General features: G+C 37.8%; 1 protein-coding gene across 2 annotated transcripts in view; it reads right to left on the reverse strand.

The window, feature by feature from the left end:
- The window catches only part of Cdk15 (cyclin dependent kinase 15), a 91,461-nt gene extending 69,758 nt beyond the window's left edge, over nucleotides 1-21,703 (reverse strand). Inside the window, exons 1-5 of one of the 2 annotated variants that reach the window (XM_021263624.2) lie at nucleotides 21,358-21,703; nucleotides 20,507-20,656; nucleotides 20,244-20,341; nucleotides 13,330-13,409; nucleotides 284-378 (exon numbers count right to left, since the gene is read on the reverse strand). In XM_021263624.2, the coding sequence (XP_021119283.2) occupies nucleotides 284-378; nucleotides 13,330-13,409; nucleotides 20,244-20,341; nucleotides 20,507-20,656; nucleotides 21,358-21,480 (546 nt within the window). In that variant the 5' untranslated portion in view covers nucleotides 21,481-21,703. The remainder of the gene's footprint in view (nucleotides 1-283; nucleotides 379-13,329; nucleotides 13,410-20,243; nucleotides 20,342-20,506; nucleotides 20,657-21,357) is intronic. The other variant, XM_004851207.3, reaches the window with a different exon arrangement.
- Nucleotides 21,704-25,249: the final 3,546 nt, after the last annotated feature.

The following is a 25,249-nucleotide window of genomic DNA, read 5'->3' on the forward strand; positions in this document are numbered from 1 at the left end:
GGTTAAAAGTAGATTTGAAAAATAAAAACTTTTTTATTAGAAGGTGAACTCAAATTCCTAGTTTATTATTGCTGATAGGGGAAAAAGAACAGCAAAAATAATGAGTAAGAAGCAGATTAAAGATGACTGTAACAATCATAAGGCTCCACTAATCATAACAAAGAAGATTGCCATGATACTTTCCACATTGTTATGAAAGTTTTATCATGTCATAAAATATTAACAGATTCATTAGCCAAGCACCAGGCTCTCCTCCTGTGTTGTAAAATGCTGGAGAACTCACCATGTATTCAAAAACGAATGTCAATGTCTCTTTGGTGTGAACTATGTCATGCAGGAGCACGATATTGGCATGTTTCAAACCCTTCAGGAGAGAAGCTAGAAAGATTAAACAAAATGTTAAATCAATTACTGATAATAAAAGTGCTGCTTTAAAACTATCAAACAATACCTGTATTTATTTTTCAAACATTTCAAACCAAGCACTCTGGCTTTTTGCTCTTGAACATAAATCTTTCCTCAAAGAATAGTAAAATGACAAGGGACTTTCATTATTTTAAAAATGGTGAACCACTACATTTATTCAACTTGTTCTTATAGGATACAGTGGTTGCAAAGAAATATGTTTCCATTTACCTAATCAATTTCATCAGAGCACTCAGAGCACTTTGTGAATGCTCTCCTCTGAGAATCCCATCATATCCACTCCAGAACTATAGGAAAGGGGGCCTGGAGAGACAAAGGCCATTGAGGAGCAGGAAATAGAGCATCTGTCTTCTACAGCAAGACTTTGCAACATGTCACCAGTCTCCAGAGTACAAAGTTGCACCAGAGGTCAACAGGGATGGTGGAGGTGAGCAGGGATAAGAGCATGGGGTGAAGAACTGTTGACGCGCAATAAATAGAGTGAGGAGGCTTTCGTAAAGGAAAAGCTGCAAGTCTCTGTGGAAAGGAGAAAATGCAAACTTTGAAAGAGGACAGGGTCAAACTTGGGGAGCACAGGGAAGTGGGAGTGCTGACAACAGTCCCTTAATTCTTAGTTTGTGGGGAGGGGTGCTGGGTATAAAACCCAAAGATGCCTGCAAGCTAGACAAATACTCTACTCCTGAGTTCCCCTTCAACTCCTTTTTTCTCCCCCCGCATTAAGTTTATTGGTACATTTTAGGTGTAAAATATAGTTACATACATCATTGGGATCTTGTACCATTACATGAATATCTTGGTTCTTATATTTTTTCTGCTTTCCCTGCCCTTCCTTCACCCCCTCCACCCTTCCTTATTTGCAAAGACTTTGTTTCCATTTTTTTCTTATCTCATATTTTTTCTTTTCCCATATTTTTTCTTTTCCCTTCTTTCCTTTCCCCTACCCCTCCCACTTCCCCTGCTCCTGTAGACCTTTTCTTCCTATTACACAATATCAATTATACATTTTTAAATTACAATATCAAGATCTAGGAGACATTACCACAGATTTTACAGAATTTAAAAGGACATAGAAAGCATATTTCAAAAATCTGTTTTGAAATAAATTTGACAACTTCTAAGAAGTACCTTGGAAGACAAATTAATGAAACTAACTCTGGAGGAAATATAAAATTTGAATAGCACCTATTAAAGAAAGTGTATTCCTAGCTTGAAAACCTATCTATATGACAACAGCAGGCTCATATACATTTTAACTGATAAATTATATCAAGCAATTAAAGCAGAAAAAAGAAGGAACACTTCTCCCCTCATTTTAGGAAATCAACATTGTGCTAATCCTAAAACTAGATAAAGGTAATAGAAGAAAAAAGTATGAACATAGATAGAAATTTGTTTAACAAAAGAAACTCTTAGAAGTCAGATCTGGCAGTATGTAGAAAGTGGTTTTATTATAGGGATGGCAGTGTTGGTTCAGCATTGGAAGAGCCATCCCCAGAAGTCATCATTTTAACAGAGGAAAGGAAAAAGCCATGTGATCCTGTTACTAGTTGGAGAAAAAGTATTGGACTAAATTCTACAGCTGTTCATGGTAAAAGCTATCAGGAGACTAGAAGTAGAACAGAAACTTCTCACAGATTAAAGAGATGTACTCCATACTTCCAGCAAAAACACCTTCTATGAATGGAGAAGATACAATGCTTTCTCCCTAAAGTGGGGAACAAGGGCAAAATATGCCTACTCTTCATCTGTCCATTGAACTTTAAAACATAGGCCTAAACCAAAATAGTCTGGCAATAAAATGACAATTAGGATGGGATTGGCAAGGTAGAAGCAAAATCTTTATATGTAGATGAAATGATCATCTACAGAGAAAATACTAAGAAATCTCTAGGAGCCCCTAGAACTTGTACTTGAATTTAGCAGGATTAGAAAACACAAGGTATATATAAAAATTCAGGTCTATGTATACTTGCTATAAATGAAGAATTGGATATTGAAATTTAAAAGTTATGCAGGAGTACAAAGGACCTAGAAAAGTAAAAAGAAAAAGAAAAAAAAAACAATGTTTTTTTTTAGTACCTAATTTTAAGACTTCCTCTAAAGCTACAGTAATCAAGGCAGTGTTGGTGTAAGGAAAGACATATAGATCACTGGAATAAAACAGAGAATCTAGAAATAGAACCACACATATATGGTCCACTGAGTTTTGAAAGATTATTTAACATTACCATTTTATAGAATACAAACTCAGTTCAAGAGCGAGGAAGAGATAGTGTTTTCAGCAAATGGCACTAGAATACCTGGTATCTGTAGATAAAAAATTAACAAACCCTTTATTTCCATACATAAAAATAACTTGAAGGGATCTATGAACCTAAATATGAAAGCCTAAAAGTATAAAGGTTTAAGAAGAAATTATAAGGGAAAATGTTTATGAATTTAGGGTAGGCAAGAACTACCTAGGATACAAAAAACATGATGTATAAAAGAAAAAAATTGATAAATGAGATTCCATCAAAATTTAGAACTTTAAATGACATCATTAAAATGAAAAGTAGTCCTTAAACAGACCATATTTACAATGCATATAACCTATGACCAGAATATATAAAGAACTCTTACAGCTCATTAATAGATAACCCAATTAAAAAGTAGACATAAGAAGATGATAAATAGCCAGTACAGCACAAGGAAAGGTGTGCAACACTAGAATCAGAAAAATACTAATCAGTACAATTACAAGACTGAATTATACACTCATTGGGGAGATGAAATTAAAAGTTTTAAAAGCCTTGTCATGACTTTTTCTTTTTGTTGGATTCTCCCCCTTTGCGTTTAATTTGTCATGCCCAATGGATTCATTCTGCTGGGCTTCCTGGGGCTGTGATCCTCACTGTCTTTTCCTAGGGTATTGTCTAAAATTTTTTGGAGTGCTGGTTTGATATTCATGAAGTTCCTAAGGTTCTCTTTGTCATGAAAGTATCTTATTTCTCCATCCATTTTGAAAGATAGTTTTGTAGGGTACATCAATCTGGGTTGGAGGCTGTTTTCCTTTAGGGCTTGAAATACATCACTGCAAGCTCTTCTTGCCTTGAGGGTTTGCATTGAGAAGTCTGCTGTGATTCTGATGGGCTTTCCTTTGTATGTGATTTGTTTCTTTTCTCTCACTGCTTGTAGAATTTTGTTCTTCTATTGGGTTTCTGGAATCCTAACTTACATGCCTATGTGTAGATATTTTTTTTTGATCAAGGCTAGTTGGAGTCCTATATGGCTCACTTATCTGTATGTCAAGTTCTTCTCCCCTCCTTGGGAAGTTTTCTGCCATCACTTCTGTGAACACTTTATGTCATCTGCACTCTCCCCTGTTTCTTCTTTGACTCCAATCAGTCTTATGTTATTCTTCTTTGCATTGCCTAGCAGCTGCTGGATTGATTTCTTGTGGTCCCTTACAATTTTAAAGCAATTTTTCTTTTCCTGGTCACTAATTGTAATCTTATCTTCTATAGCTGAAGTTCGGTCCTCACATTGGTTCATTCTGCTGCATAGACTTTCAGTGGAGTTTTTAATCTCCTGGAAATCTGTTTGTATCTGTTGTATGGATTCCATTTGTTTCCTATGTTGGGATTCCACCGTGTTACTCAGATCCTCTATTTTTATCTGTGTCCTGTCTAGATTTATTAATCATGTCTTGTGCTATGGGCACAATCTTTGCTATTATCTGAGAAATTATTTCTGATATTCATTTTTTTCCAGATCTTCTTTTGTTGCCAGTTCAGGGAGTCCAGGTGGTTGAGTATCAGATTGGGTTTGCTGTAGCTGATCTGGAAGTCTGTTTTTGAGGCTTGTTTATGTGTCTTCTCATTTCCATAGGGGGTGGAGTGGATGCTGCTGGCACCCACATGGCTCACGTCCTCTGCCCTGGGAGCGGTGGAATGGTGGCAGGGCGCCTCCTCCTGGGTGCTGGGATTGGCTCACCTCCTCTGCCCTAGGAGCGGTGGAATGGCAGTGGGGAGCTTCCTCCTCCTCCACTTTAACTCCTAATAGCAGCTTTTTAAAGGAGAGAATGCACCCTAAAAAGCCTGGGATGGCTGGGAAAAGTTTTGAAAGGATGTCATTGGGGTTACAGAGATAAGAAGAGCAGCTAGCTTCAGGAGGGTGGAGACCCAAAAAAAGGATAAATATAGAGATGATGAGTCTCTGCTCAGGGCATCCCTGTATAAGGTGACAGTGTCTTTAAAACTTAAAGGAAAAAAAAAGCTAAGCATTAAAAACTCAAATCATGTTCTGTAGAGTATGTCTGCATTTCTACATTTCATGAAACTCCTGCACCTGCTACAACAGAATTCCATAAGCTCAAACTATCCTTTAAATTTGGGAGCAGAATTATTTCCTTCAGGAATCTTATACTGTTTTAAGGATAAGAATCTCCTTAATGTAACGAATCTGTTGGTTTGCCCTTTGACCACCACTCTCTCTTCTAGTGAATACACTTCTATTTCCCTCTGGAAAATCAATCATCTTCCTATTCAATCCAGACCATTATGGTAGGGCTGACTGCACCTCTACCCAGGAGTGGACACGTGACTTAAAACTGGCCAATCACAGCACAGGACACCCCCCCCCCCCATAGTGTTTGGTTCAGAGACAGGCAAAATATTAAGCTAAGGAAAGCCTTATTTGCTAGTGCAATTAGGGAAGAGATGCTTTCTATTCCACTGTGTAGGCTGAGCTTGTGGAATTCATCCAGGAACTTCTGGGGTTTGATTACCAACACCTAGTGACAGCATGCCTGAAAATGAATGAAAGGAAGGCAGAGAGGGGCTGTGGTGTATATTTCAGTGGTAGAGTGCTTGCCTACTATGCATGAGGCTATGGGCTCCATCTTCATTACTGAGAGAAAAAGAAAAGGTAAGGCCTAGAAACTGAGTGTTGAGTAATGGAAAGACATGGAATCTCAGAGATGCTGCTTGTGCCCTGCAAGCCTGTAGTTATCAGGTCTGTGAGCCAGTGAATTTCTTTTTATTAAATTGGCTTGAGTTGGGAACCTCTTACAACTGAAGCTGTATCACAGCACCTGTTAACCCTGCTGTGCTGTTTTACTCTTTGCCCCCAGAATCCTAATGGATTAAATTTATTATTTCACTTTTATAAATACATTGCTTTGTAAATTTAATGAATAATTTCACAGGCATCTGTTTTATCTCTCTAGATCCACATGGAGCTCTTCATGGGAACAAAGAGTGATTCTCTTTTGGATGCCACCACTCCACCTAGTACAAGGCTTAGTTAAAATTAAGCACTTAATTTATCAAGCATAATTATTCAGTGTCTTCAGGGAGAATTGTCTGTGGAGCTGTGATCCCTAATATGAAGCCTGGCCCTATCAATTTCCATCTGAATAAGCTCTAGAGAGTATTGCAAGTCTCAGTTCAGTCATTGTGAAAAGAAGAATTGTCTTCCCTGACTCTACTTCACAGGGAGGATATGAGGATGGACTCAGATTCTATTTGTAAAACCCTTGTTAACCGAAAGCATTACATGGAGGCAAAGAGAATTAATATCTTCATGTCATTTTCTTGCTCCCTTTCACTTTGAACCCATTAATCCCAGTATTAAAGTCTTGTTTATGGTATGTTTCTGCTAAAGTTTTCAACACCCTCCATGGTGCTACAACCATGACTCTTGACCATCAGTTGTGAATGGTTGTATTTTATATTTATTTTTGTTTATACATTAGTCCATGAATCTCTCTCTTTCCCTCTCCTTTCCATACACACACACACACACACACACATGCATGTGCACATGCATGTGCACATGCATATATGTACATACACACATACATACTACAAAGCATACATCAAAATTAGTTTTAGGGGCTGGGGATGCAATTCAGCATTATGACTCTTGCCCTAGGTTTGATCCCCTGCACCACTTCAAAAAAAACCAAAAACCAAAAAAAAAAAACCCACTGAAATTTCTGAGTATTTTTAGTGCAATTTTAGTGTTACTTAAGTTACTAAAGCTCCCTCTGCTTATTTAAAAAATTACGGCAATATGCTTTCTCAATCAGTACAGCTTCAAACAATCATTGGCTAATAAGCTGGCAGAACAATATTTACTTGGATGAGGCTTACTGCTAACAATAGTGGGTATCTCCTCAAGTAATTTTCTTGACAATTGCAGTTTTGTTGGAGTAGAAAACGTATACCTTTTGCCATTTCTTGGCTGTTCACTTATATTTGTATTATTGGTCTTATCTTTGGTTCACAATTTCTTTGCAGAAATATTTTTAAGCCGTTCTTCCACTTTATGAAGGCTCACCAATCTAGTAGATGGCAATTGCTCTAAACAATTATTATTTTTATTATTTTTGAGTCAGGGTCTCACTATGCAGTTCAGGCTGGCCTCAAACTTACTACATAGCCTAGGCTAACCTTGAACTCATGGTGATCCTCCTGCCTCAGCCTCCCAAGTACTAGGATTACAGGCATGCTCCACCACACCCAGCTTTCAACAATTATTTTTAAACCCTCATGCAACCCATGAGCAAATCTGTTGGCAACAGTTGTGCAGAAGCCCTCACTTCTGGCCATGTCCTCTGCCACCATCCTGGGACAAGTCAGTCATATTTTGGCTGAATTACTGCAAGTACAGAAGCAACTGGTCTCCCCGCTTCTTGTCTTCCTTCTCACTGTCTCTACAGAATGGCCAGCCATGGTGACTCTGCTCCAGTAAGTCAGGACTGGTCTCTCCTGGTGCCAAACTCTCTAGAAAGCTCTTATCTCACTCAGGAAAATCTGAGACTCCTGGTGGCCTGTCCAGCTCCTTCTCCACCCAGCTGTGCTCTAAGGTCACACACGGACGGGCCTCCTACAGGTTCCTTGGACACTTACAAACACAGTTCTCCTCCTGTCTATCCTTCACTGTTCTTTGCCTGGGAGACTCTGCTCAGTTCTCTGCATGCTTCCTCCCTCACTTCCTTCAGGACTCTGCTCAAATGATGCATGTGAGGCACGGGGATCCTGTGGCCACTGCAGATGGAATAGCAGCACTCCACCCCCTCCAGTTCCAGTGAGCTCTATCGCTGGCCCTGTTTTCTTCTTTTCCAAAGCATTCATTGCCATGACATAAAATGTTTGAGAAAAGAAACTTCTTTGAGAGCCAGCACTCTTGTCTTTTTTTCCTTATTGTTATATCCTCAGTGCCTAGAATAATGTCTGATAATATTACAAGCACTCAGTAAATATTTATTGGTGAATTTGTGGTTTCTTATTTAACTAATATCACAGATATAGTTTGCTGACAGACAGTGTTTCTGTTGAAGATTTCTTGCTTCTTTTAATCACAGCCTCATTAAATCATGAATGTTCTGTTTTATGGCCATTTCTACTACTTTTCTCATGCCCCAGGACTACTGAAACAGCTACATGGAAACTGAATTTTACTGAGTAATTAATATGGAATTTTCACAAAACAGCAGATGATATTTAAAGCTTTAGTCTCCTGGTAGGGTTGATATATGGTTTGGTGCATCCATCAAAGGATCTAAGATACCCTGAGTCTCAGATGTGTAGATTTTACACCCAGAAAGGAAAGGACATTTTTTTTTTTTTCTAAATTCAAGAATGTCTCATAATCTTCACAGGTCAATGTTATTTCTTTTCTAGAGATTTAATAGTTTTAGAGTTACAACTGAGAAGCCTACCGAGAGGGGAAGAAATATCCTAAAATCAGCATTCTGATACTGGTATAATTATTGTTTTTATAATTCATGTATTTCAAGTGTACTTATTTTTGTTTTCCTTCAAAGACACCAAGATAAATGGAGGAAGTTTTTTGTTTTTGTTTTTGTTTTAAAGTCTCAGTAGGGTTTCCTTGACTGCCTTTTGGTGGTGGGGAGATGCTAGTGATCGAGCCGAGAGCCTGTGCACTGTAAATACACGTTCTACCATGACTGAGCTACACATTGCTTTTAAAATAATTTTATAATGGTGATGATAATAATAGCTAACACTTATTGAGTATTTAAGACATACAAGACATTGTTACAAGAATTTTATATTAACTTAGATGTAAAGATAGCTTTTGTTTTGGTTTTTTTTTTTGTACCTGGGATCGAACTTAGGACCTCCCGCTTGCCAGGCAGGAGAGGCACCACTGAGCTACATCCCCTGCCCAGCTTAGTATGATCATTAAAACCCCAGGAAGTCAAAGAAGAAATATTAAAAAAATAATAATACCAAAGATCAGGAAAAATTACTCATGACTGATGTTTATTCAGCTCATAGATATCTAATAATTTAGATATAATAATATTATAAAGTAAAATATTTAATAATTTAGAAAAAATATTTTCATTTCATGACAAAAATATTTAACTTCTTGGTTGGATTTTGTTCTGATTTGGGGTTTAGTAAAGTTTAAAAAAATAGTGCTTTGCAATTGAACATGTCATAATGTCTTGATGTTACTCTACCTTTTTTGCTTTAGTTGTGAATATCTCCGTCCTGCCATTATTGTGTTTTATAAAGATATAACTATGAATATGTGAAGATGCTATATCCATGATGTGATTTGCCTGAATTCAGTAGCAAACTTGTCAACCAGGACTGCTCTAATACTTTTTGGTAATGGGTGACTAGAGGTTTTTTGTCTTGATTTTGCTTTTTGAAACAGAGTCTTACTATGTGGCCCAGGCTAGCCTTGAATTCCTGATCCTCCTGACTCAGGCTCATGAGTGCTGGAATTACAGGCATATACTACCACATGGACGCAGAGATTCTAATCAGACTCCTCCTTTATCCTATTATATAACGTCAGCAAGTTTCTTTAGACTATTTTTGGCTCAGTTTTCAAAATATATGGGTTGGGAATAATTACTTTGTAATGCAATTACAATTTTCTACTAGCAAATTGATCTTAAAAATATTTTTAGCTGAAACTACTTCTGATTTAAATGCTGCAATTACTGGTGCTTTAGAATCAATGATAGAATCAAAATTGCTGAATATACAATATTATATATTTTTTTCTTTAAAATGTTTTTCCTGGGCTGGGGATTTAGCTCAGTGGTACCGTGCCTACCTAGCAAGTACAAGGTCCTGAGTTTGATCCCGGAACCAAGAAAAAAAAATTGGTTTTCCTGCATTTTCCTTAATGTTTATATGGAATACATGATAAAAACAGATTTCTATTTTTAATTTTCCTCTTCGTAAAGGAGAAATGCCCTTCCAAATTTATATAACAAAGAAGAAAGGATTTAAAATAGAATAGATATGGGTCCTAGTACCTAAAAACTCTAATTACTAGCTCTGTGACCTCAAATAAGTTACCCAACTTCTCTGAGCTCAGATTCCTTCACCACTACAACAAAAATAACACATTTTACTTCCTAGAATTAGTGTAAGGGGCAAAATAAAAGACTGCAGAGGTAGGAGTATATCATGTGTTTACTTCTCAAAAGAGGTGAGTTAAATGACTGCTTCCCAAGAAAATATCACTAACAGGTGAAAGGTCCTTGGTTTAAACCAGAAGGTGACCATTTTTAGAAAGATATTTAAAATAAGGCACATTATTAAGATATTGAGAGTTTAATAAAATTAAGAAACACCGTTTTTACAGAAAACACAAACTATTGACCTATTCAAATGAAGGTATTTTCACCTGCTTGTAAAAAGAAATATTTGGATTATAATTCTGAGCCAATTATGAAAGATTTTCTAAGTTACTATGAAGGCCTTTCATCTTTTTTAATTAGCAAAAGAGAGAAGGTAGGAAGGAACATGTCTATTTTGTACATTACTGTTTATCTAGTAGGAGAGTGCTGGCCATAGTGGATACCCAATAAATATTTATAGAATGAATGTATAGAAAGTTACAGATTTTTGAATCAGAGATGTGGTTTGAATGATGGCTATACAGTAGAATAATAATATATTATCTCTTAAATTTAAGAGGATTGAAAGAGGTCTGGAAAAGACCTGGCACATGTATTAAGATATGTTTCCCTGAGTACTGTTCATACTTCTGTTAATTTCATGATGTTACATGTTAAGAGCAAATGAAAACAAATAGCACTCCAAATGACCTGACTAATAAACTGCCACTTGTATTCTACCTACACAGAAACTGAACATGCAGCAAATCCTGCTCAAAAAATCTCAGGCTGCCATGCCAGCAGAGTAGCCCAACTGCTCTGGAAACCCAACTCCTGCTTCAAGGCTTTTCAAAGAAGGCTACATTACTTGTTCGGTTTTTCTGCACGTGACTTTTGATTGCCTTTTTAGCTAGTGACCCTGGATGTTAACTAATGAACTCCAGCTGTTCTTATTTTACCTTCCAGTCCTTCTAATTTAACCTCCCGTGTCCCTGGCCTCACATCCTTAGAGTTCTTATAGCAAAAATGGGACAGTGCCAATGTTCTCAAATGAGGCCTCACATCTACTTGAGGAGAGAGGGCCTTGCTAACAAGGGCTCCAAGCTCTTACACCAGTGGAAAAAGAAGCATTGATTGTTAGAAACTGGAAGACTAACAACCTCTGATGTGTCAAAAATCTTTTTGTGGTTTTCAATATTGTACAAGCAAAGCTTTCAGTAAAGGGAAGTCCATAAAGCAAAGGGATGGAGTCCACAGTCAAATGCTAAATGTAATTGTAAACACCTGTGAGGGAGAGGCAGCTCCCTGCTAAATATGCAATGAAAGAAACCTTTAGCATACAGAACAATACAGATCCAGCTTTTGTGAACCATGCTGAGAGCCATCTGTTAGCAAAACTGGTAAAACCATCAAATGTTGACCTGAAAAACTTGGCTGTGAGCAAAAGCTGAGAAAAGGCAAACTTGAGCTCACACAGGATACGGGGAAGGAGGTGAACCTGGGCATACGTACTCTCCCCTTAGGTGGGCGACCTGGGAGCTTCTATTATGTTCAGAAATACTCTTTACCCTCTCCACATGTCTGTTTCTGGATGTGGTCATCCTTTTATGGAAATCACTAATAAGAACATCAGTAAATGCAGCTCCCATTACATTAAACACTAAAAACTATGCGTTGCCCAGAGTGCACCTGATCCTACCAGGATGAGCTCTGGCTAAACTGATACCCATTTGGCCCTTCTACTTAAATTCAAAACCATTTATTTCCCAGGGGCTCTAAAAGACTTTTCAAAATGGCATCAAATTAAATTATAAACTCATTTTCTGAATTGCTTTTTCCATGTCTATTTGCATAACCTATCCCTCTAAGCTCAGTTCAAAATTCACTGTCTCCATTAGGCACTAAAACAAACTTGTTCTCATCCTTGTGCACATCTTTTATGTATTTGTTACTTGAATATCTGCTGTGTTAGGATTAAAACAACATGAAAGAAAGATTGGGGTTTTTCTTCTCATCTTTGCAACATTCAGTAATGTGCTTTGCATATAGAATGTGCTTGGTAAAGAAGGAAAGGTAAATACTGAGAAGGGAGAAAAAGTGAGGTTAGGGAAATGCCTTTCCTTTTTTCCTTCTTGAAGTGGATAGCAATCCCAACATCACTTTAAATGGCTCATGTAATAAGCCATTTGATAAATTATACTTTTAGCAATTTATTTTCACTATGTTGGCTTTTTGAGATTTATAGTATAAATCATTTGTTGTATTAATGATCAACAAAACATCACCGAGAAGTAGAGCAAGAAGAGAACAACAGTCAGTATCGGCTGGACTCTGAAAATAGACCCTGTGATAAGTCCTCATCTTACCCTCAGTAACTCCATGAAATATGTACTTTACTCTTACCAGTCTCCATTTGCAATAAACTAAGTCTCCGAGAGGTGAACTGAGCCACACTAGAACCTCACAGGCCTACAGTGCAGACCCAAGTCCATCCTCACCTACTTGCTCTGCTGCCCAGGGTACAAAGGAAATATAGCACTGTGCTAGGCACACACACCTTCCTGGAGTTTTTCAAATACTATCAAACAACAAGGATGTTCAGGCAAATTCCCCATGAAGAATTAATATTATATTATATTTTTCTTTCTTTTACATGATTTTTCGGCATTGTATGGACAAAGTTTTAGCACCCAGAGTGAGGCCAAGCAGATGGAAATTATCTAGTAAATATTCATTGAGTTCAAAATTTCAGTCAGGTGACATAACCATTTTGAATCTTAATATCCTAAAGAATAAATAATAAAATAATAATGTAAAAACTGTTGGAAAACTGGAATCAATCAAATTTTGTTGGGTGTGGTGCTACATGCCTATAAACCCAGCACTCAGGAGGCCAAGGCATGAAACTCTTAGTTTGAGGGCAGCTTGGGATACAGACTAATACTCTGTCTCAAAGTAAAATAAAATAAAATAATTTAATATTACTCCTAGCCCAGCATGGTGGTGCATACCTGTAATCCCAACATTCTAGAAGGCTGAGGCAGGAAGATCAAAAGTTCAAGCCCACCCTGGACAACTTAGTAATTTAGTGAAGTCTTGTCTCAAAGTAAAAGATAAAAAAATGAGTGGGGAACATAGTTCAGTGTGACAGTCCTGGGTCCAACCCCAAGTACCACCAAAAAAGGTTACTTGTAGAAATACCAGAAACCAGATGCTAAATAGACCTAATGAATTTTTTTCTTCCCTTTCTTTCTCTCTTTCTTTCTTTTTTCTTTTTTGGTACCGAGGATCGAACTGGGACCTTGTGCTTGCAAGGCAGGTGCCAGAACCACTGAGCTAAATCCCTGGCTTGCGTGCTTGCTTGCTTGGTTGCTTGCTCGCTCTTTCTTTCTTTCTTTCTTTCTTTCTTTCTTTCTTTCTCTCTCTCTCTCTCTCTCTCTCTTTCTCTCTCTCTCTCTTTCTTTCTTTCTTTTCACCAAAGCAAGGAATCGAAACAGATCTTTGTCCACTTTTCCTATTCTTACCTTCCCGGATAGCTGTGAATGGGACTCCTTCCTCTGTGTTCATGCTAATAACTTTTAAAGCCACCAGTTGCCCATTGATCCTAGAAAAGGGGGTAGAAGATATGGCACACATTTATGGAAATAGTTCAAAGTAGCAATTTTTACTAAAGATGGCTTTTAAAAAAGCAGTTCTCCTTCAGAAATATAGTCTAGCATATGGATCTACAATTCTCTCAAAACAAAACTATATAGCTATATATATTATATAGATAGCTGGTGTAAAATGTATATACATAGATATATTGCAAAACATGGTTTTCTCTTTACTGAAGTGGTATGTGATCATTATAGAGCATTTGAAGGAAACAAATCCAGAGGAACCACCTTCCTTGTACTACTTTGCAGCCCATTGCTCCCTTCATTTCCTTCCTGGGCACTTCTGCAACCACCCTCATTTCCCATGTGACTTCTCGCTAACACTCTCCCAGCTCGAACACTCACAAGAACCACTGAGCTAAATCCCGGGCCTCACACGTGCTATTTTCAATGGAGTAGTTGGGGGAACCTTTATAAAAAGAAAGTTAAAAAAAAAAGTCATTTCTCCTTCAAAACCCACTACATTTCTGCATTTGACTCAGAGTGACAGCCAGATTTTTCCACTGCCTCCAAAGCACTGCCTGGAATACCCAGCCTCTCCACAATCTGTCGAACTCCTCCCACTCTTCCCTTATTCATAGGTATTGTTCGTGATGGAAGGTAAGTACTGAGAACACAAGACTTCAATGCAGGGTTAAATGGGCTGTTTTAATACAGGGGGGTTCCTATAATATTAGTAGTCATCTATTCTTTCTCATTTAAAATTTGTTTCTTTCATTCATTCTTGTACAATATGATAAATATGCCACGATGTGTTTTGGCAATTCCAAATGCTTGTAAACTGTTTTTGGCTTTTAGCTATTATAAAAATACTGTTATGATCATATTTGTAGGTAAATCTTTTCACACAGCCCCAATCAATATGTTCTTAGGGAAGATGTGCAATTGCTAAGTCAAAGAGTATGCAGCACACATGTTTTTATTGATTTGAACTCATGTTCCCAAATTGTTGCACTAGTGGTCAGGAGGGCGGATACTGCACCACTCCCTGGTTAACACTGTTCAGAATTGTGTATTTTTAAACTTCATTTTTTAGAACATTTTTAGATCTACAGAAAAATTAAGGAGTTAATATAGAACATTTGCATATATATATCTAGATATATCACATATATATATCTTACATTAGTTTGGCACAGTAGTTATAATTACCAAATCAATATTGATACATATTATTAACTAAAACTCATAGTTTATTAGGATTTCTTTAGTTTTTACTTTATATCCTTTTTATTGTCTAGGGTTCCATTCAGGTTTCTATCTAGTTGTCATGTCCTCTTAGTTTCCTTGTGACTGGTATTCCCAGATTTTCCTTGGCAGTTTTTTTTTTTGGTACTGGGGATCAAACTCAGGACCTTGCGCTTGTGAGGCAGGCGCAGCTCCACTGAGCTAAATCACTGGCCCTTCCTTGACAGTTTTGAGGAATGTTTGGTAGGATGGCCCTCTCTTTGAATTTTTCTGATCTTTTTCTTATGAGACTGGGATTATGAGTTCGGGGGATGTAAGAAGCCTTCTTTATCAGATCTAATTTGGGGTACATACTGTCATCCTGACTTTCAGCTTTTGATGTTGACCTTACCTACCTGTCTGAGGTAACATGTTTGGTTCTCTATGATGAAGCTACTTTTGCCCACTTCTGTACTGTACTTTAGCATGAGTATCACTATGAGTACCCACATTTAAGGATTGGAGAGCTGCTATGCACCTCTTTTAGGGTAGATTTTCTACATAAATTAGTTGGAATTCTACTGGGTGGTAAATTTATTTCTTCCCTCTAATTATTAATGTATCAAATCATTTATTCATTTGTTTTTTGAGACAGGGTCTCAGACTGGCCTTGAATTCCTTATATAGCCCAGGTTGGTCTCAAACTTGAGGTGATCCTCAGCCTCCTAAGTGCTGGGATTACATGTGTGTGCCATCATGAACCATTTATATCACTATGGACTCATATTTTATTCTTTGGGTTATAATTCAATACTTTATCATTATTATTATTCTTTTGAACTGGGGATTGAGCCCAGGGCGTTCACACTCAGTTATATTCCTAGCCCCCCCCCCTTTTTTTCTTGCTGTACCAGGGATTGAACTCAGGACCTTGAGCTTGTGAGGCAGGTGTAGTGCCACTGAGCTAAATCCCTGGGCCCCTTTTTTCATTTTTAATTTTGAGGAAGAGTCTCGCTAAGTCACTAAGTTGCCCTGAGCAGGCTCAGACTTGCAATCCCCCGGTGTGAGTCTTCCAGAATGCTAGGATTACAAGCATGCACCATGCCTGGCTCAATACTACTCTACTTCTGAAAAAAAATATTTTTTTTGTTTTTGTTTTTTGAGACAGGGTCTCATGCTGCAGTTCGAGCTGGCCTTGAACTCACTATGTTGTCCAGGCTGGCCTTGAACTTTCAGCGACCTTCCTTCCTCAGCCTCCTAAGTGCTGGGATTATAGGTGTGTGGCTCCACACCTGGATCCTATTTCTAAAATTTGTGTAGGGTTATCTTTTGGAAGCTCTTTCTGCTGGCTTCATGTTGCTTTGGCATTCCCTCATCAGTAAGGATTTGTTTTTGCTTAAACTTCACATTTTGGCCTATTTGATAGATAAAAAAGATGATCGTGTGTTAATTTCAGTTTTTTGCTTATAAAACTAAATTTTCCTAAGTTCATTGGTCTTTTCTATTTGTGTATGTGTTTTGCTTATTTGGCCACCTTTTTATTGAAATATTTTACATATTTTCATCAATTGCCTTATTTTGTCTTTGAAGTACGTTTGTTTGATTTTTGAGTTAGGGTCTTACCATATAGTCCAGGCTGGATCATAATAAACCTCCCAAATCCTGGGAGCACTGGTGTATGTCACCATACCTGGCTGTGTCTGAAGCCCTGAACTTTAAATTCTTTATGGTGCTCAATATTTTCCAAAGTGTTTTACTTAGACACTGTGTAAGTTCTACATCACTACAAAAAGTTTTTTTGGTCAAATACGTGTAGAAAATGCTTTGTACTTAATCTTCTTAATCATTCATGGTCACAGAATATGTTGAGTTTTTTTAATCCTGAAAGTTAGCCAGGCAAAATGGTACATGCCTGTAATCTCAGCTATTTGGGAGGCTGAGACAGGAAGATCACAAGTTATAGACTAACCTGGGCAATTTAATGAGAACCTTTCTTAAAATAAGAGTGAAAAAGGGGTGGGGCTATACCTCAGTGGTAGAGCATGCCTAGCATGTGAGAGGAGACCCTGGGTTCAATTCTTGGTATTGCAAAAAATACTATAAATATATAAAAATACTAAAGTCTCTCTATAATAAAGGATTGAATTTTATTTTGTGTTTTCCATATCAATTTGGCCATCACTGTCTCAATGAAATTAATTATTAAGGTGTGTCAGAATTGGGGCTCCCTGGCACATATTTGAATAGGTGGGGCAACTTCCCTTATGTTACACTCAGACAGACTATTGCAGCCTCAAGTTTAGACAACTTAATTTGTCTTTTCCTCTAGTTCTTTTATGTTTTCCTTTACAGTTAACTCTTTAACCAACTATATTCAAATTATAAATTCATTTCTTTCCAAATGGCTAACAATTATCCCAGTTCCATTTATTGAACCATCTTTCCTCTGCTTACTTGAAATGCCACTGTGATTGTATATTAGATCTTACTAATACTTGATTTGTAATGGTTTTGGACTTTTCAAAATCCTACTTCTTTGATCTGTCTTTTATACTTGTTCTACACAATTGTAGTATTGTAGCTCAGAATATATGGACAGCCCTTTGTATCGGTGGGATCTGCATCGGTATATTCAAACAACCATAGATTAAAAATGTTTGGGAAAAATTGCATCTGTACTAAATATGTACTGACTTTCTTCCCTTGTCATCATTCCCTAAACAATACAGTGTAACAACTATTTACATGGCATTTACATTGTATTAGGTATTAGGTTATATTATATACCACACCACTTTATATAAGGGACTTCAGCATTCAAGGATTTTGATGTCCAAGAGACTCCTGGACCAACCCCCCCAGGATTCTAGGGGACAACTGTATTTAGAATACGTCAAAACTCAAAGACTCACTGACATCTTTACACTATAAGATTTTCTAATCCAAATATCCTGTACTTAATCCCTAGAATGGTCACTGTACAAGACTCTAGATGATGCCCAGACACACACTACCCTTTCCTCCTGGCTCTCATCTCCTCCACTCTCTCCCTCCACTGCCAAAACTGATTCTGCCTCAGTGACCTTTTCACTTGCTGCCTCCTTCCTGGAGTCCCTATTCCAGTATCTCCTTCCCAGTGAGACCTCCTGAGATCATAATCTACTCCCCAACTCTGGCTCTCCTATCCCTCTTCCCTGTTTTGTTCATTTCCACAGCACTTTTCACTCTCTGTATTTTACTAATTTGGTTATTGCCTATCTCATCCTTCCTAGCCTCCATAAAAGCAGAAATATTTGTCTCTTGTCTTCCAATGTAGTCTTATCTGCTGAAATATTGCCTGGCACATAATAGATATTATAATATAAAAATTAATAAATTTTAGTAGAATGAATGTCTATCCAATTCTTTAAGTCTTTTATGTTCCTCAGAAAATATATAGATTCTGAGCTTTTCAATGTAAATAATCACATTCTTGTTGTTATTGTGAGAGTAATTTTCCCTACATTTTCTAAATGGTTATTTCTAATACATAAGATAATTTATGACAAGTATACATTGATTTTGTAACTGATCATTCTTGCTGTTCTGTTATTACCTCTAATAGTTTTTCAGATAATTCTCTTAGGGAGATAGTACTGTAATCCACAAAAATTGATATTCAGCATTTTCTCTTTCATTGCTCTACCACTGAGCTACATCCCCAGTCCTTTTTATTGTTTTATTCAGAGACAGAGTCTCACTGGATTGCCCAGGATGGCCATGAAATAGTGACCACCTTGCCTCTACTTCCAAAGTGGCTGGGATTATAGGCGTGCACTAACACACCCAGCTGAGATAATTTTTATCAATAATGCATAATGAACCTTCTTGTCCTCTTTCAAATTTAACAGTAATGTCCCTAGTATTTAACAAAAAAGCATGTAAGCTGTTGACTTGAAATATTCTACAACATAATTGAGGAATTGTCATTCATTCTGTTCTTATTTTGTTTAGAGTTTTTTGTTTGTTTTTTTTTTTGCTTGTTTTTTGTTTTCGAGACAGGGTCTCACTATATAGTCCACACTGGCCTTGAACTCATTATGTGGACCAGGCTGGCCTCAGACTCATGGCCATCCTTTTGCCTCAGTCTCCTGAATGCTGGGATTACAAGCATGTGCCACCATGCCTGGCTTATATAGAATTACTAGAAATTGATATTGAACTTATCAAATGCCTTTTTGGTATTTTGAAATGGGTTTTATGTTATAAATCAAATGTCTTTGTGGTGGAGAATAAAATAAAAAGTTTAAGAGTGATCATTGTTTCCCTGACGTAGATTCAACCCCTAGAAGTAATATCTTTCATCTATTTCTCCTGACTCTTCTATGTACATACAAATCTACATTTGCACAACACATCTGAGTGTGTAAGAGGGTACATATTGTTCTGTAACTTGCCTTTTTTCTCTTAAAATACTAGACATCTTTTCATATTACTACATCTAGTCCATACATTAGATGGCTGAGTACAATTTTATGGAATTGATCACTTACCTAGTCCAGTATTTATGGATATTTGTGATCAAGTTTTATTAATTCTGTTATAAATCTTGCTGTAAGTATTATACCTCTACTTATTCCTTCTGTGCACTTGAACATGTATTTCTAGTGCACTTTTCAACCTACTACCGGGCTGAGTTTCTTGAAGGAAATCTTATATTCTTGGTTCCTAGGGTAATCGTCAGACATGAATTAAATCCTGCTTCTATTCAATATATTTAAAATTATATTTCCTTTACAAATCTGTTTTAACAAATAAAAATAATAACATGCAAACTCTAAGGTAAATAATAGTTCTTTTGCAGGTATATTACATTTTAAAAATGAACTTTTAAACCAGCCATCAGTGGTGCATGCCTATAATTCCACCACAGGGGAGGCTGAGGCAGGAGGATTATGTAAGTTCAAGGCCAGCCTGAACTACACAAAAAACAAAGAACATTTAACCACTATTAAATCATTATTTTTCTCCATTAGAGTAACATGGAATAAAAAAGAATAGATCCTCTAATTTTCCCACCTCAACTAAAATACAGTGGAATTCAATTTTCCAAAGTGAGTATTTGGCTTTTGAATAAGGAGTATTATTATTCTCCAGTCATTTCATATATTTTCTAAGTGTAGAAAAAACAGGATTTATTATTTTTTGCATATCTCCTACTTCACAGAAACCAACCTTAGTTTTTTCTAAGGTTCTTCTGAGGCCAGGTGACAGAATGAGGCTGCAAAAGCAACAGGTTGTAGTTCGAACCTGAGTCACTGTCACTTAGGGAGGCCTGGGTGGGGTCTACACCTTACCCACAGGCGGGATTGTTCTTTGGATCAATGTTTCTTTGAATTGAATAAAAGAGCAGAAATGCCGATCAATGTTTTAGTGGGCTGATCTTAATAGGAGCAGAGCATGACTGGTTTTCTTTCAAGGCTATTCAAAACATCATTGACTCTCCTTACTGCCTTGTGTCTTGCACAGGTCCCAAACTCTGAACTTCTGAGATGGATCATCTGGCTTTACGATGTAAAACGAGGGGGTGGGCCTCTCATTTTTATAATCTCCTGCAGCTGTGAGTCACTCACCTGCTAATGCCCTTGTAAACTGTAGCATAAGAACCTTCACCCAGCTTCTCCAAGTTCAAGTAGGACGAGGCTGCCCCAAATGGGAGGTTCTTCCTCTGCTTAAAGGGATGAGGGAGAAAGAAAGAGCACTCTTTTTATTGTTGACTTTTTTTCTACCCCCAGGAGAGGACAGCATTGCTACAGTGTACGTGGAAAGTCAGGGCCAGGGGCCCTAGGTGCTCACACACTGAATTCTTCTGGACCAACCTCAGCAGCTCACTCACCCACTGAAAACCCTGCCTCAGATCCTCTTCCTTAAAAGAATTGCTGTTACTCCGTGGACTTTTATTCATTAACTTCCTGGCCCTGACAGCCTGAAGTCCCTGGGGGTGGAAGGAAGTCATGGAACAGGATGCTTCTTTTAGGTTCATAAGCTACAGAAAAAAGAAAGCAGAGTAAAATTTATGCAAAGTTAAGATTCAGTGGGTGGCAAAACTATTTTCTTTTATTTGCCTGATTCTCTGTCTTCATGTTTTCTAATCTTCCTACACCCCCAAAAGCCATGTTTCTTGAAAGTCAGATCCCTAAAAAAAAGACTGTAATGGTATCAATTGCTGAAATGCATTATGTCTGTAACACTTAGATGAATCTAAAGCTCATTTTGCTGCATATTTTCCAATTTTTCTTTGTTTAACTATGGCTCCCAGTCTCTCTTTTACCTAAATTATTTTTAGGGGGTGATTTTCTAGTATGGTAGTGCTAATAATCATAAGCTAATTATTGAAATTTTGAATCCACTGCATACCAACCAATACTACAGCTTGTCTTTTGTGGTTCAGCTCTGCAATGTAGTACCTGGGAGATTTCGAGAGAAGAACCACTCTCTCCACTTCAAGTCAAGGGAGTTCCGTACTTTACAGCTCAAAGCCTAGCATTATTTCCCCCTTTAGTTTACAAGCCATCTCCACATTGCATAGCGATAGCCATAAATTTCTGTGACCTTAATAGAATTTTCTTTTTAAAGGTTTAGACCTACAGCAGAAGAATCAGACCTCGCTACAGAAAGGGAGCATCGGAACGTCTCCGTTTATCAATAGAGAAAGATGCTCTTCCCGGATTCAAATACCTCAAATACCTCGAGCGCAGGCTCCATCGCCACAGGCTGACCCCTCGGCCAGCTGCGTGCCTCTCCCCCCTCCGAACGGTGGTAGCAGCTGCACCCAGGCTGTAGACTCTTTGTACACAGCTCTTGACCCATAATCTTCCAGGTTTAAGGAGAAAACCTGCACTTGAACCTTTCCTCTTCTGCCTCTCCTCCCCTCGCTCGCTCTCTTTTCGCCAGAGGTCAGCAGCTGGAGCTTTCCTATGACTCACAAAAGGACTCTGCCTGGAGCAGCCTCATGACTTCAGCAGTTTTTCCTGTCAGGCAAGGAGCTCTGCATTAGAAAGGTGACTGCTTGCCTGCCTGCGACTGAAAACAAGGCAGCTGATATCGGATAGAGCAAAAGTAAGGTTCTTATTGCCAGCTACGAGTTCATGCTGATGGTGTGCACACTTTTTATTAATGTGCATTGCTTGTCCCTGTGATGGTATTTACCTGACATTACTGGTAGTGAGATTGATATTATTAGGCTTCCGTGGTGCTGACGTGGACAGGCTGAGGAACATTTTCTCCCTCCATGTCATCTGAAAGCATTTTGGTTTTCCTACTTTAAAGCAAATTTGCAACCTAACTAACTTCTAGTAGTCAAAGAAACCACAGAATATAGAGCAGAAAGAAAGCTGACCATCTTTACCTCACCTCTTTGTCTCCTGGCAACAGTGGTGCAACAGTGCTGTAGGGGTAGTAATTCACTCCTTCATTCTGCACCCTGCTGAGCACCTGTGCTGTCCTCACCTGTTTGCAGGGGTGGAGAGAGGAGTTATCTTTGTGCTTCTTCCTCTCTTTCCTTTCCCCATCCCTTTCTTCCACATAAACATGATTAATGATTACTATATGTAAAGCACTATTAGTATTTCACATGTCTAGGAATCTGACTCAAACTGGTTTGTCATCTGGTCTTTGAACAGAACTTTTTCTCTGATAGATGCCTAAGATTATTGCCACTATAATGTGCCAATCACAGTGTAAGATAAAATTTCAGATATACATAGATACACACAGACACACACATGTGAAATCATTACCAAGGGAAAAATAAGAATTATGTCTATTATCATAGTATTTATTTTTATTTGATATCTGAGCTCAAGATCGTATCCTAAAAATTTTCATATAATTTAGTTATGAATATACATTTAAGTTTATTTTAAAATTACCAGAAGAAAAGAGAACCAGAATAAGCCAGTTCAAAGATTCACTAAAAGAGGGATGTGGGGGCGGGCACACACCTGTAATCCCAGTACTCTGAGAGGCTGAGGCAAAAGGATTGCAAGCAACTTAGAGAGACCCTGTCTCACAGTAAAAACACACAGAGGAATGGGAATGTAGCACAGTGTGTGTGAAGGTCCTGTGTTCAATCCCAGTACTGTAAGTAAATAAATAAATAAATAGATTCACTTAAACTGGGAGTGGGGGACTAATTACACTAATACAGTGTTAGTATATATGCTACTGAAGCGAGCACAATTACACTAATAAAGAAAAAGGATAAAACAGTAGGCTTAAAAACTATTAGAATTTTAAGGTGGGTAATGGGGGCACATATTTGAGATTTCATCTGAGGCAAAAGGGGGGTGTTTAAGTTCAAAGCTAGCCTGAGTAACATAGTGAAATTTCATCTCAAAAACAAAAGCAAAAGCAAACAAACAAAAACTATGAAATCTTTTGACTGATAGTCACCTGAAAGAATGAGAAATTAATTTCTCAGAAATTCTAATTTAGTCAGGATCATTATATTGATTTATTATAACATTTTATCACAATTGCTTCCTAAAAGAATATTGTGAATTTTATCATATAAAATAGATTCAATCCCTAGTACTGAAAAAGGAGAGAAAAAAATAACCATATTTAAAAAAATGAATTCACACAAGATCCATACATTTTGACTGATTATTTATTTATTTATATTCCTGCCTATTTCTGACAAGCGTGGGTAAGGCTCTCAATAAAAGTGCAGCCATCATCATCATCATCATTGAAACAGCTACCATGCCTGTGCTTACTCTGTACCAAGCTCCATGCTGGCACAAGATTGACCTTCACCATGGGGTAGGTACCATTTTCATCCCTACTTAATCACTGGGGGAACTGAGCCATATAGTCAAGTAGCTTTCCCAAGGTTACAAACTAGCAATAATAAAACATATTTATAAAGCTCCCAAGACCACATACCAAATTTCACAAATTTTAGTTAATGGGGAGATATTAATAAATTGTATTTGTACAAAAAGCATAAAACCTCTCAGTTTGGTCACATTTCTCATTAATTACAAGGGCTAAATTTGAAGGACTCTTGATATTCCAAATGAACCACTAGAAGGTAAGTGACTAGTTTGATTTGCAAGGCATGATTTTCAAGGCATTCCCTCTCTCTCTTTTAATTCTTCTATATCAATTAAACCTTTTCCCCCCTCTTTTTGGTCAGATCCCTCCTGGTTCCATGACTCTAGTTAATCAGAGTGCCATTATCTTTGGCAAAAGCTGTACAACTTTCGGTAAAAAAAAAAAGCTGCAAAATATAATTCTTTTTTTTTTTTTTGAGACAAGGTCTCCCTATGTATTTCAGGCTGGCCTTGAACTCACAGTCATCCTCCTGCCTCAGCCTCCTGGATTCTGGGATTACAGGTATGCACCACTGCACCCAATTCTTAAATCACACTTCTTCCTTTTTCCAGGAGTACCTTAACTTGCAACTGCTAACACTGAGAGTGCTATCTGCTGACAAGAAGCAGTACTGCAAGCATTTGGTATCTAGGTCACCTTTGTGCCTTTATTTACCTATATGGTCAGTCTTTACATCATTTTATTAGTTACTTACTAATTAACTAATTAGTTAATTACTTATCAGCTACTTACTTACTTATAGTCAATTTTCAGTTAATTTGGTGTTATAAACTCCCATGCTATCTTCCATTTCCACTCTCTTTGAGAAAGAGTAATGGGAGCTGGGTGTGATGGTGCATACCTATAATCCCAGTACTTGGGAGGCCGAGGCCGAAGGATCACAAGTTCCAGGCCATTCTGGGATACATACTAGGTTCAAGGCTGGCTTGAGCTACATAGTAAGACCTTGTCTTAAAGAACCAAAAGGAAAAGAAAGAGAAGAAAGGGAAAGGAAGAAAGAGTAGCAGAGTCATGGGCAGTGGGGTGTACCTGTAACCCAAGTTACTGGGGAAACTGAGATAGGAGCTTCTCGTGATACACTTCAGTCACAGAGTGCCCCTGTGTTCAATGCCTACCTCTGGAAAAAGAGAGAAGGGGAGAGGGAGGATGAAGGAGAGAGAGAAAGAAGGAGGGAGGAAGGGAGGGAAGGAGAGAGAGAGAGAGAGAGAGAGAGAGAGATATTTCTAGGCAGAAATGCCAAATATCTGTTATTGTGCTTAGTTTTCTATTCTATGTTCCCAGGGTTAGAGGGGGTAGCTCAGTGGTAAAGCACTTCCCTAGAATGGACAAGAAGACCCTGGGTACATTCTCAGCACTAGAAAAAAAAGCCCTCCATATTCTTTTTCACAATACTAGATTCCTCCCTCTTATTCAGATTTCCCCCACATCTTGGCCTTCACTTCTGAAAAGTTAGTTTACCTATTGTGGATCAAGGCTCTTTTTGTTGTTCTCGTGGTGTTGGTGGGGATTGAATCCAGGATCTTGCACATGCTAGGGAAGTGCTTTGCCACTGAGCTATATCCCTAGCCCAATCAAAACTCTGAACTACAAGTGGAATGCTCAAGAATGTCAAGTAATACCATATGCGTAGGTCTGTATTCTAACAGCTGGAAAGAAATGACAGGTTAAAAAAACCCCAAACATTTCACAGGGCTGGGACTGGGTTTGATGCCCAACACTGCAAACAAACTAACAAATA

Source organism: Heterocephalus glaber, unplaced genomic scaffold, assembly GCF_053883595.1.
Source record: "Heterocephalus glaber isolate CG9 unplaced genomic scaffold, H.glaber_assembly_v1.0 deba00000621, whole genome shotgun sequence".
In the NCBI taxonomy this organism is placed as follows: Eukaryota; Metazoa; Chordata; class Mammalia; order Rodentia; family Bathyergidae; genus Heterocephalus; species Heterocephalus glaber.